The sequence below is a fragment of the Larimichthys crocea genome, chromosome XIII (assembly GCF_000972845.2).
Source record: "Larimichthys crocea isolate SSNF chromosome XIII, L_crocea_2.0, whole genome shotgun sequence".
Classification (NCBI taxonomy): domain Eukaryota; kingdom Metazoa; phylum Chordata; class Actinopteri; family Sciaenidae; genus Larimichthys; species Larimichthys crocea.
In genome coordinates this window covers 26,254,623-26,268,439 of record NC_040023.1, presented here as the reverse complement: position 1 = coordinate 26,268,439, position 13,817 = coordinate 26,254,623, and the positions used below count along the sequence as shown (strand labels likewise).

Below are 13,817 nucleotides of genomic sequence, written 5' to 3'. Positions count from 1 at the left end.
ACACACACACACACACACACACACACACACACACACACACACACACACACACACACACGCACACACACGCACACACACACACAAACACACATCCTTGACAAAGCCAGCTAATTACAGGCAAGTGTCCACTCCAGCCCTTCTTAAATACCGAGCTGATTAATGAGACGGAGGTGTAGGGCCAGGAAGTCTCACCCACGGCGGGTTGATACACACCCCTGTCTCTCTACAGCTCTCTCTCAACCACACACACACACATTTACACACCTTTCTTTTCCTTTTTCACACTTGCAAATGCAAATTATGAGCCATGTACAGCTTCATTACATTTTTTTATGGCTTACCTCTTCCCTCATGTGTCTTAGCCCTTTTCCTGCTTCACCTGTCAGCAGCAGAGGCAGCCTGTTGACTTTTGCTATTTTTTGTACAGTAACTCCAGCAGAGAAGAGCTAAGCGGCGAGAGCCAGCCAGGGGGCCCCAGGTGTAGCGGGGGCCTCCTCTGAAGTGATGTCGGCTCATTTTCTCAGTAGCGGCTCAGGCACGACTCACCATCGGCTCAAAATGGCCTCCGACACATCTCTGTGTCAGATTTGTGTGTGTGTTTGACCCTGAGGACCGGCGTGAACGCTGCCGGAGCAAGGAGATAGAGTGCAGCTGCTGCTGCTGAATGCTGACACACATGCAGAGCAGCAAACGTGCGCGCACACACGCATCCACACACACAGACACACTCCTGCACAATCGCAATCTAGACTGGGTCAGCCAGGTTCAAAGCATTTGTATTCATGGAAGGTTTTGCATTGGCTCCACCACCTACAGTGTTTCATCTAACTGTGGGACGTGGCTTTCTACTTTCACACTCAGAAGACCTTGGACTGTGTTGGAGTGTGTTTATGGCTGTATTTATGGCACTATGGTACTACCTGAGTGAATGCACCTGACTGAATGCATTTTTCCACTCAGATAATCCTTGCAAATACTTGAAGGGGCAGTGTTTTGATGCTCACATTGACCCTTGTGACACACAGCTCTGAACATACACATGCTCATGCTGTGCATGTGTCAATCCCGATCCAAATACACGCCTGTGCACTGCAGAGAAGCATGCACAAATACATGGATGGCCAAGCCATTGAGATCCTCCATAGCGTGGTAATCATGTCATATAACAACTTTTGTAAGTTTACGCTTCATAGGAAATATGATTAAGAAAATTGTCAAGTTCCAATCAGCCAACCAACTTTCACCCCATCATCGTTCTGAAACAGTTTCTATTTAAGGTATATTATATTTGAATGAACACTGACTCTGTCAAGATTTCTGTTAGATATTAATGCTGCTTTAGACACAATTAAACACCATTTTGTTGGAAAACTGGGTTGGGCTCCTGACCATCCTTTCCCTGTGTAGATCCTATTTACAAGACAATTTTTTTTTTTTAAACTTTTTAACTTTAACAGATCAGTATGATCAGCATTGTGGAGTACCACGAGGGTCAATACTTAGCTCCTTTCTGTTCAGCCTATATATGCTGCCAAACATCAGAACATTAATTGTCATACTTATGCAGACAATACTCAGATCTACACTGTCTTTTACAAAACGACCATGGTCCTATAGACAGATTTCATAGTTTTAGTCTTCCTTCTCCTCCCCCTTGCCTCTCCATTCTTTCTTCCTCCCTCCATCCTTTGCTCACTTGTTACTTTGTTCCCTCCTGAGCAGCTTGACATTAATTTTAACGATGTCTCCATCACAAACGGAAAACTGATGGTGTCACTTTAAACGCTGACATGACTGTGTGATTGTCAGCATCCATGGATCTGACACACACATATACACATGCACATAGAAGCACAAGAACATGCGTGAATGCACACTAAGGCTTCTTTGTTGTAATTGAGTTGAAAGAAAGATGAACTCTTAATAAAGCAGGCTCCTCCTGCAGACAAGCAATTCATCTCACATAGGAGTGGAGATCCACTGTTTTTAGAGCTGCATTTATGAACTGAGAGTTTTACTTTTATATTCAGGTTTAAACTCTTGCCTTTAAAAGCTTGAAAAGTTCACCCTAATTGGTGAGTGATTAGACTTTGCTACTGTGAGCTACTGGAGTTTTTGTGGTTGTTTTAGTGACTACTGGTTTACATATGAATTTATAAATACATAAAAAAAAGTAGCATCATAGAAGTTGAAGCTTAGAGATTCTGACCTGAAAAAGACAGATGTTGGAGCAAAAAAGATTGATTGATTTATCTGAGTTGGAGCATAGGACATGGAAGAGTCTCCTGATTTTACAGATGATGATGTCGGGGGATTAAAAAAGCAAACAGATCAGCATGAGGGGGGATTTGGAAAAGATATCTGACATTTCATAACTCTTTAATGAGTCACTTGCATTCCATATGAAGGCATCATGTTGGCCCATAGTGCGGTATCACTCAACACACTTCAAACTTGAAATCAGAGTACGCAAAACCTACTCAGAATCCTCGCTTGGCCTCGTGTTCAGTGTGGAAATCCAACTTGGCTCAGGCGAGGAGGAAAGTTGGCCAGAGAGCTCTTTCTCTTGTTCCCTCGAGAATAAGAAACTAGAAATCTATGAGAACCTCACAACTTTGTGATTGTTGATTTTCAACACTTTTCCTACCAAACCATAAACACAGAATGTGGAAGTTTGATGAATCTTAACTCTGAACTGCATCTCAGTGGATGGACTTATCTCAGTTTGATTTTTGCTTGCTGATGAAGACGTGGGATGCAGTTGAAAGCTTTTGAAAAGAATGCAACTTTCACCATCATAAAATTGTAGCTCTATTTATTCCAGGAAATACAACCTGACAGAAGGTGTTTATTATTAACTGGCTGTAAGTTAAAGTAGAAATGCATCTTATCAATCACAGTTATTCCCAAACAAACAAATGCAAATTTGTTCATTAATAGTTTTAATTCAAAATGAATGCCTGCGCCGCGCTACACTGTCACACAGAACCAGAGTTTGATTCCCGGCTTAGTACAATATTCCAGTGAACGCAGTTGGCTGTGTTTGTGGATTGGCTGTTAGCAAGGTTCTTGTTTTGTTTTGAGGTGAAGCTCATTGCTGGCAGGTGAAAAGAAGTGGCTGGTGACGACCTTTAGCATGGAGGTAGCACATAGCTGTCTACACCCTTCCTACTATCTACACCAGCAGTGCACGGGGAATGTAGCATTCCAGATTTGAAAAATACACAGAGAGAAACAGTGTTTAAAGTAAATTGCCAGTAAAGTATGAAACAAAACCAACCAGCCAGCAAAAGAGGAAATGTGTCTGTTGGACATGGCGAGAATAAAGCATCAGTGGTTATGTAGAGAACGTAGCAGGTTGACCTGGCGTAGCATGGCACAGCATGGCACAGCATGGCAGGCTCCAATGAGGCTTCATCCACCCAGGGCTCCATCCCGCCTGAGCTCAACACAATCAGGCCTCAACGGCAAAACCGACTGCAGGTTACCATGACAACCCGGAGGCAGTGCCTACATGGGACAAAGGCGGGTCCTGTGTGTGTGTGTGTGTGTGTGTGTGTGTGTGTGTGTGTGTGTAAGATTGAGAGCGAGCGAGTGAGTGATGTGTGGCAGAGCAGGCGCGGCCCTCCTGGGGCCCTCATTCGTTTGTCTCTCGCTGAGACCACAGGAGCCCTGATGTAGCAGAGATGGAGGAGGAGGAGGTGGTGGTGGAGGTTAGGGTGAGGAGAGAAGAGAAGAGGGGGAGGACAGGGAGGGGGCAAGTGAAAGAAAGGCAACTGATGTGGAAAGAGAGGATGGTAAAAAAAGGATGCAGGAAAGGGTGGAGAGTGATGGAAAGAATAGGAAATTTAAAAAATGGCCCATTTCTTCATTCACTCGTCCATCAGTCATGTGTAATACCTCATACAGCAGAGCCCGGATCTTGACACAACTTGCTTTAAAAAATGACTTCACTGCTAGATTTTGGCAAATTAATTACACCAATTAGTTAGGTACTCAAAATTCAAAGTTTTAATAACCTGTCTACCACACTCTAAGTTCAAATGACTTGAAACAGCTCATACGTGGCTTCACAGAAAATAATGAAACAATGAGTGCACTTAGGCTTCGTCTGATTTCATCGTTTTACTGCACCCAAACATCCAAAATCAAAAGAATTGTTCTTTGTCTAGAGCATTGGATCTGTCTTGTTTCCTCCCTGTATCACCTATCCAGATCGTACTTTGATTTTTCACTGACTTCTTTTATTTTCTTCCATTTTCAGGTGTAGATCACGCAAACAAAGACCTAAAGAAAAACTTTGTAAGTACACTTAAAATGTGATTTTAACTATATCTGATCTAAACCAAATCTTATTAGAGCGGTAGAGTAAAATAGCATCATTCCAGTTATCTCATATAGTCGATTTCAGAGATGGGTATGTAATGTAAATTTCTCATTAAGTTGTCTGTTTTATGAGCTCTCAGTTTCCCATCAGTGTTTCTACTTGAAATCTGTATATTGACTTTTTTCTTACACGGCCCCACTTCACTATTACTTCAAACCTGAGACAATAAAACGTTCATATAGTGATGAATCTGTTTTATTGTTTTAGGCTGATGTTAGACAGGCCAGCCATAGAGCATATGTGGAGTGGCAGTGTTGTTTGCTTCAGCCTTGTCATATATAATCCTATAGGCAGTGAGAAGCACACAGGCCAACTTGTACTTTGTCAGAGCAGATTGTCTGGCAGGGATAAGCCTGGCTGGAGAGAGAGAGAGAGAGAGAGAGAGATACATAATTGCTCTTGTACCGTTTGCTGCCAAGACATCCTCCTCTCGTTATGCCTATATACACTGGCAAACAAGTCATTCAAACATGTTCACTTTTATGAGGCACACATAAACCACGCAGAGACACGCGGGGACACAGTCACAGGCATCTCCTCAGTGACAGTGATTGCCGTCAGTCAGAAGAAATATGTTGACAGACTAATTCAAGTGGCAGTATCCAGAGTTTTTCATGGGATTCCTTCATTTCCTGTCATGTCACTCTGATGTTGTGTGTTGAGAGTTGCATTATGTTACACTGTGCTCCATTTGTTTTCTCTCTGGATTACAGGAAGCCTTTGCGAGTTTTGACCTGCGCGCTTCACACGGTCTATTTTATGATCCCATGCCTGTCAGAGATGAGGCGAATAGGTATGACTGCTGTGCTATGTTTCTTTTCTACTTTGAGATATTTATATATTGTTCTACTTTGATTAACTTAACAAAAAACAAAACACATGAGAACATGTAACGGATGGATTAAACAGTGTGTTTATCCGCTCTATAATATGATGCAAATGTTTCTACATCTGGGTTAACTAGCATACAGAAGTAACCTATTGTGGTGCTACATAAAGGAACATTGGCTAACTGCATCTGACATGTTTACAGGTTATAAAGAAATTTTCTAAAAACCATTCAATTAAGATGGTTGACTGTTAATGCTAACATTCTGTTAACATTCGGTTCTGCTCTGCTCGTTATTGAATACACATCAGAAATATTTAGGACACCTTTTACAGGCTTCTCCTTTTTTAAGAAGTCAGCTGGAAACATTATATCATCAGCACTTTTTCAGACAACTCATGGAGATAACGTCAGCTCAGTTACCTAGGTACAGTGTACAGTAGATGCTTTTGTCTCTCTGTGTCTTTAACCAAATAAATTAATAATCATTTCAGTAGTAAATCTGCCACCATTATCATTGTAAACGAATTCTTGGAGTGTGAGAACGGAAAGCTTAACAGGCTTAGCGGTAGTAAATAAGAGAATTGGCTTAGCAAACGGTTAATTAATTAGCCCACCAAAGGATATTGTGTTCACAATGTAACATCACAAAATGATGCCATGTTGTTATTAAACAGATTTAGAAGTAAATGCAAACAGTTACATACATGAGGTGAAGTTTCAGTTCGGTTTTGTGTCTGAACAGGAAGACTTAGCTGCAGAATGCCTTTCTGTGCCAGCCTTTTAATCAGGCTGTTCTGCGTGTAATTGTCTGTCCAGGCTTAGGTTGTGTTCAGGTCAACACATCCAAAAAAAAAAGAAACTCACATCTAAACTCTGCATATTCAGTCTCAGTGTGTGGCTAACATCTTATCCCCCTCTGTTTTAGTCATGGTACCCGATGTGCAGGGGAAGTTGCCATGGAGGCCAACAACTCCTACTGTGGTGTGGGCATCGCCTTCAATGCCAGGATCGGAGGTGAGGAAAACAATGCAGCCTTATCGAGACAGTGGGAGGCAATACACTGTGGGTGTACTGCAGTAGCCAAGACTATGACATTTTCAAAAACAACTGTGGTAGACCACTAATCCTTTCTTAGAATAAAGTTGTGTGATAATGCAACAAAAAGGAAGAAAAATTACTTGTTTCTATTTTTATAAAGCAAAATCTGGACAATAAATCTTCAACAATAACAAGATGTATTTGATTGTGAAGGCCAGTGTGGCTTTCCGCAATGATGCAAAAGAGATCTTTAAAAATAAAAAGAGGCACATGACAGATTATTTCTTATATTTCAATTCATGTAAATAAATAGAGGCTTTTGACGGAATGCTTTGAACACAGCCTAATTCAGCTCTACCTCAGAAAACCATTGAATAAAATGCATTAAATTAATTCAAAAATAAATAATTCAAACTCCATTTTATTAGCTCTTTTATTCTGCAGTGATTACTAGTCCAGAAAACACAATTGTCATGTCCAGCACAGCAGTTTGTTTCATGTTGTTAGCATTTTGAAAGTTAGTATGACATTGCAAATGATGCTAAATCAAAGAGGTAGTGCCATATTTGGTTTGGATAGAAATTAAAATTGTATGACTTGGTTGTAAGCATAAATATTCTAAAATAGCTATAGCCTCAGTGTTAGTTTTGTCTGTCATATGTTGGTCTGAAAGTGCAGATAAGTACATTTCATGTGTATGTGCTGTGTGACTCTAGGTTTGTGTGGATGCAGCAGACTACACGGTGACTGGGTGCTATTGAGCCATGCTGACCCTAATTAACGGCTCATTTTTTTAGTGGGGGCTTCAGTAATGGCTTTTTTAGTGTTGGTAGTAACATAGGCGAAGGATGAATGAACCAAATACATAAGACAGCCCGTTCTGTGTTATGAAATCAAAGTTTTTTTTATAGGACCCACTAAGAGTGCTATAAACCACAAGTTAATGAGCAGTACACACATTTGAGTCAGATTTTCAACAGCACTCAGATCTGAACACTTAAAAAACTAATTCATACAGTGGTGTCATCAGCATGAAACATGGATATCAAAATAGGAATCCCTTGGTTGAACCCTAACCTTTGAACTCTGCTCTGTGATCTTTAACCCTTAACCCTTCCTCATTTGTCAGGCTATTGAGAGCCTCCTGCAGAATTGACAAAAAGAAAAAAAAAACAGTTTGTGAGTCAAGACCAGGAATCTCTTTCCACGGTTAGCCTTAATTTCACCTTGCTGAGACTATTTTATCTCGACTCATAAACAGAGTGTGGCGCACAGGAGATGAAGGGGCAAGACCCAAATGAAAGATGCATGTTGAACCGCTGGGTGCAGTTGAGACCTGTGCTCACTGTCTGACAATGAGGATTGACTGAGCTTTACCTCTCTGTGTGCTTCTGTTTGGGAAATATACTTGAGAATTCTCTGTGAATTGATGTAGTCCTGTTAGATTTGATTTGTTCTCAAAGTATGCACAAAGTGGATGTGATGAATCAACGGAAAGACGATAAAGTAAGCCTGAAGGTGTTTGTCACACAAAGTTTGTTGTCTTTTCATTTGAAATACATTTTGATGCATTGCAAGCAGATTATGTTAGACAATTAGTAGGAGAGAAAGACATTTGTTACAATGCAATCACCAGACAGACTCGGCTGACTTCAGTAGAAACTCAAAATTTTCATCTGAAAAGCCTCCTCAACTCCACGTATTTTCATTAGAAAAAGGAAATTTGAACTTTACAAGGAAACAATTTTTTGTGTAAAGTGAAACAATATCTGTTGTGGAGTGAAATACTTTACAGGAGGTGCAGAATTGAACATTTTTATTCATACCTACTTTTATGCAATAAGGCAGAAGTAAGATTTTAATATCATTCAATTTTATCTCTATTTATTGTTGTCAGGGGGCCTGCGTATCTACAGTGTACCCTGGCTATAATCAGTATTTTTATATTAATAATGGATGTATGACTCTCAAATATAATATATGAAAGGGGTCACTCATAGTAACAAACCCACAGAGGATTATCACCCCACTCTGCAGTTTACCCTAGATATTCGAAGCTTCGTAGTGTCTTTCAGCTCATTCTTTGGCTGACTCTCAGCTTTACAGTTTTGGTTCACCGCTCTCATAGCGTCATTTTCGGCCACAGTTGGCAGCAAAAAATAGCCAAAAACTGACCAACAGAATGGTTTATGTTAGGGATGGTGAACATGCTGGAGCATTGAGAAACTAAATAGCTATTATTGTCATTCTCTCCATATACAACACTCAGTGGACAGAGGAACAAATGCATGTTCCCTCAGTCCTATGGTGTATACAAGTTTGCAAGTAGTATTAAGTGAACAGTGCCGTCACACACACGTGCACACACCTGGTTAAAGCTGCTGCTGAGGGAATCTACAATTCCAGCACATGTATTATGTGCCCGCTGCATATTGGGATGTTATTTTGGCTGCCATTCTCAACTTTGATGGCACACTAAGTTAGAGTGACGCCCTCTAGGCTCCCTGGAGGTAAAAAGAAAAAAATACATACCTCAGCTTTTTCTCACTGTAGTTATTCTGTCATCCACTGATGTCAAAATATAACACTCCATGGCAACCCAGGCCTCAGTCATGTTGCAAGTATTGCACGCAGTATTGCTAGAATGTATCATAGGGCTTTATGAAAATAATGCATTAATAAATTGTAAGGGTCCTTTAGCCTGTAGTCACTTTATTAGTGAGGTATTATGTGTGAATCATCTTTAACATACATCCAAACAATAATTTGCAGCTAATTTGTAAATGATTGAATACCCCCTGGCTCCACTCCACACAAATCAGCACAGTAAACATCTATAAGGGAGGAAATGAGTTGTTTTTAAAAGGGCCCTTGGCTACTCCTAATGTAGCAAAAAAGCAAAAGCCATTATGTCCAAGATTGTGACCAGAGAGCTTAAAGAGTTTTTGCTAAGCTAAAAGCAGTTCAAAGATTAGATTTAGAAGAAACTACAGACATAAATGATGGAGAGGTTACCGCCATCACTTTCTTCTACATTCTCACAGAAATGACTCAGTTTAAGACAACCGCTGACATTTTCATCTTTACAAGCAGCAATGGTGCAAATGCAGAGAAATAAGTATATAGCAAGAGCAGACAGCAAGACAGAGAGTGATGGAATTCATGCAGCGACAGATGCAGACATTGAGGGAACAAGAGGAAACAGACACAGACAAAATCAGCACAAATGATACACGAGAACCAGAGAAAAATAGAGACGTCACCAGGAGCAGATTCTACGATAGGCCAGCTGCTGTGTTTGTGCTCATAATGTGTTTGTGATGCATTTAAAACCCGAGTATTTAGTCATAGATCTGTTACTGTGTTAACTTTTTGTAGATGGACTGTCACAATAACTTTCTCGACATGAAAAACAGTGTCCATTTTCGTTTTGTTTTTCCGCAAGCTTCCGTCCGAATTCTCTGTGACCTTTTCGATCCATTCCAGGTATCCGTCTGTTGGACGGCTCCGTCACTGATGCCATGGAGGCCACAGCTCTGACCTTCAACATGCACTTCATCGACATCTACGTCTGCAGTTGGGGCCCACGGGACAACGGGGCCGAGATGGACGGGCCGCACAGCCTGACAGAGCAAGCCCTTCGGCTAGGAACTCACAAGGCACGGCTTTCATCTCCAAGTTCACACTGCTGTCTGTCAGATGGAATGCAGACGTCCGCACTGTGTGTGGAGCAGAGACTGGAAGGACAAAATGTCGAGGGTTGGCGTTACAAAGATGGATTTAAATACATACTTGTTTATTTTTAAGAGTTTACGACATCACTGTCTATCCCAAGTGTTTCAGATTAGAACAGGATTTAGAGATTGATTCAATTATGACTTTTCATCTCAAGACTATTCATCTGTGCCTCACCTTAAGATATTTTCCCACTTAATTACATAAGCTTGTTTGGGCAATTTGAGATACAGTCCCCTTGTGCTAATTCATTCTAATTAATGGATGCATTTTATGCAAAGGAATCATATTTTTCCAGCATGTTTGAGCCCTACGTAAATATATGCAGAATGATATATTTTTTTATATGTGATGTAAAACCGCTAGATGGAAACATCCATAATGAAATCCACTTTTCGCTTACTCTTTGACGTCCCTCTGTTTGTGTTGTTAGGGCCGAGGTGGAAAGGGCAGCATCTTTGTGTGGGCAGCAGGTAATGGTGGAATGCAGCGTGACCACTGCGGTGCAGACGGTTATGTTAACTCCATCTACAACATTGCCATCGGCGCTGTCTCTCAAACAGGGAAGCCCGCCTACTTCGGCGAGCCCTGCCCCGGTGTGATGGCCGTCACTCTGACAGGGGCCAGCGTGGGAGGCTCACTACCCCTGGTTACTGTGCGTGTACCACCTAACACATCTAACAACAGTGTTTATCATTAATGAGGTTGTATATGTGTGTGTGTGTGTGTGTGTGTGTGTGTGTGTGTGTGTGTGCGCCAGCAGCCCTGCTCTTTGGCTCCTGTGAGCTGTGAGAAGCCTGTTAAAGAGCAGCCACTGGTGTGATATTTATAGAGGCCTGCCAAATGACCTAGGTGACTGCTGGGCACACACATACACACGCAGACACACAGAAGCAAACGAGTGTTAATTGGAGGTAAAGCGTGGCTGTAGTGGCTGAGAAAGGGAGAGGAAGAAGCCGAGGTGTTGATAGCGGAGGTAGCAGTGAAAAAGCTGAGAAGAAACATGGTGCCAGCTCCAGGGCTACAGAAACAGACCGGCCAATTTTATCAGTGTGATGTCACCTTTGTCTGCTAGGAGGCCTGCCCCTTTCCACCTCACATTAGGAGGTGGACAGACTAGACACAAGTTGTTTTTTTTAATTATCATCACTGTAAAACTGTTAATGTGTTCTGGTGACAGAATAAGACTGCTACTGATACAGTAGCTGCTACAGTGTGGAGACTCTGCTGGCCTGATTTACTGCAGATTCTTTTCCAAAAAACCTCCCACCGAAATCCTTTTCAGAGGAGTTGGATTAAAGGCTCACATGCACCACTTTTTTTTTACTCTTATGCACTGATATAACATCTACATAGCTGTATTTTGTAACATATTTGGTTTGTTATCCCTTCAGGTCACAGTGACCAACATCGGTGATGGCTGTGTCACACATTTTCCAGGAACGTCCAGTGCTGCCCCGATTGCTGCAGGGATCCTGGCTCTTGTCTTAGAGGCAAAGTAAGTGTCTGTGTGTAATGCTGCACACAAACAACAACAACAATAAATGTGATACCTTGTTGATTCTTGTAGGGACTGTAGGGTGTGTTGCTCAAAGATACCTCAGCATTGTGTATGCATTAACTGTTTGGTGTTTACTGATTTCCTCTATTTTCTACCAATTGTATTGTCATTGTCTTTGTTTTTTCTTTCATATACAAACCACGTCACCCCTGTGCTCTCTTTTACAGAAGAGCTAGTTTCACCCTTGCCGCTCTTTTGCACATTGTCTTTGTCGTCTCTGAAGAAGACACCTTTGTTAGAAGTCATTTTCTCATCAGCCCTTTTCTGCCTTTTAATATGCGCTGAAAATCTGAAACTTTCAGCACATACACTTCTCCTGTTTTGTGCAGTAAAACAGTCCGTCAGTACAGTACCAATCAAACTTAGTAGACACAACCCAGCCCAAAAGGTTCAGCTCAACAGAGACCAAGGCTCCATTTAATGATTATTAGGCAGTGTGGTCCAAATTGAAATATCTCCAAAAATAACAGGAAGGATTGCCAAAATTTGATACAAACATTCATTGTTGCCAATCAATTTTTAATGATCCTAACTTTTCCTTTTGGTTAAAATCTTTCAAGATTCAAAATTTTGGTTCATGACAGTCCCATAAACTTCAGTGTTTAGTGCCAATTTACTAATGAATAAACTAAGATGGTGATCGTGGTAAACATTACACCTGCAAAATCAGTGTGTTGAGAGCATGTTGACTTTAGCATCACTGTTCCTCACAGAGCTGGATTCTTAGTTCTGTTCAGCCTTTCACATCCCTGGATTTGTGCAGCCTCCTCTTGTTTTGTGCAGTAAAGGAGTGACATTCCTGTACAGTAAATCAACCAAGCAAATTATTTTTGCCATTATCAATAAAATGTTTCATGTGTAAAATGCCAGAATGCCAGAAATTAATGGAAAATGCCCATCACAGTTTCCCAATATGACGTTTTTAAATAGATTTTGTCCAACTGACAGTCCGATGCATAAAGAACATTTTGCAATTTTTCTTTGTCAATGGCTTAAACAGTTACTCAATTTTAAAATTATTGAAGCTGAATTTTATGCCAATTGACTTATAAAATAAATCATTTCAACACTAAAAGAAACAGTTGAAAGAATTTTGACATTAAAATTCTGCACTTTGCACCTTTGAGCTATACCTCGTCTCCCCTTCTCTCTCTGTTTGTTTTTTTAGTCCCTCCTTTGATGTAGATCATCTACTGCGCCTCTGCCTGAATCTACAAATATATCTCCTCGCTCTTTTTTTTTCTTCTCTCCCTCCTTTGTCTCGTCTGCCACTTCCTACCATTTCCCAAGCTCCCTTTTTTTTCTTCTTCATCCCTCTTAACTCACCAGCTGTCGGTGTGGCCTCAGGCCTGGTGTTTTTGTGGTGGTATCAGCGGCGTCTACGCCTCCTTCATGTTATAGATGGTACTAGAGGCCGGCTTTACTGCTCCAGCTGTCATGCCACAGCGTCTCAGTCTCAGTCGCTTGGCTGTAAAATGGAGCGCGGGTCCCCTGGGCGAGGCGACTCCCAGGACATTACTGTTAAAGGCTTTGTCGTGACCCGCTGCTACTGACTAAACTATATATCACCTCTCTCGCTCAGATCGGCAGCATTCAGCTCACGTCTTCATGGTGCTGGGTTCTCTCTCTCTCTCTCTCTGTATCTTTCTGGGTCTCTCTCTTTCCCTGTTTCTCACACTTGCTCATTCTGTGTCTCACTCTTTTCTCTCCACATTTCACACAATCACACGCACTCATATATTCTGGCATAATCTCTCTCACACATGCAAACCTACCTTTTTTTCTCTGATGCCCATCAGAAACAACCTGCCTCATGTATGTATATATATATGTATGTATATATCTGCAAGCATCTAAGCATTTCCATACAGGGGCACATATTTTTGGATGATCATGTCAATTATATGTTTCCAGAATTGTACAGAACTTTTGTCAGCGTCAGATTGTCTGGAACAACCTTTAGACCATATCAAATCAAAAAGCAGTGATTTAACTGCTTAACTAAGATTAACTTGAGGGGCCAGCAGATGAATAATGGAAAAAAAAAAAAAAAAAAACGTTTCTAGTCTCAAAAAGCCTTTAAATCAAACACTGCAAGAATGAAAAATCAGTGCTTGCTCATGCTGTTCATACCTTCACACTAAGAACATTACTGCTTCATTTCAGGGGGTCACAAGCCAAACATGCTATGAACTGTAGGGTTAAGAGGAAAACCTCTTTCATATTGATTGTCAGACTAAACTTCTCAACAACCAAATGAGTGG

General features: G+C 41.1%; 1 protein-coding gene across 4 annotated transcripts in view; it reads left to right on the top strand.

The window, feature by feature from the left end:
- LOC104923770 (furin-like protease kpc-1) overlaps window positions 1-13,817 on the top strand; it is a 162,484-nt gene that overhangs the window by 90,492 nt on the left and 58,175 nt on the right. For 3 of the 4 annotated variants that reach the window (XM_027287074.1, XM_027287076.1, XM_027287077.1), the window contains 6 exons: window positions 4,265-4,302; window positions 5,101-5,180; window positions 6,145-6,233; window positions 9,744-9,916; window positions 10,426-10,647; window positions 11,387-11,490. In XM_027287074.1, the coding sequence (XP_027142875.1) occupies window positions 4,265-4,302; window positions 5,101-5,180; window positions 6,145-6,233; window positions 9,744-9,916; window positions 10,426-10,647; window positions 11,387-11,490 (706 nt within the window). The remainder of the gene's footprint in view (window positions 1-4,264; window positions 4,303-5,100; window positions 5,181-6,144; window positions 6,234-9,743; window positions 9,917-10,425; window positions 10,648-11,386; window positions 11,491-13,817) is intronic. The other variant, XM_027287075.1, reaches the window with a different exon arrangement.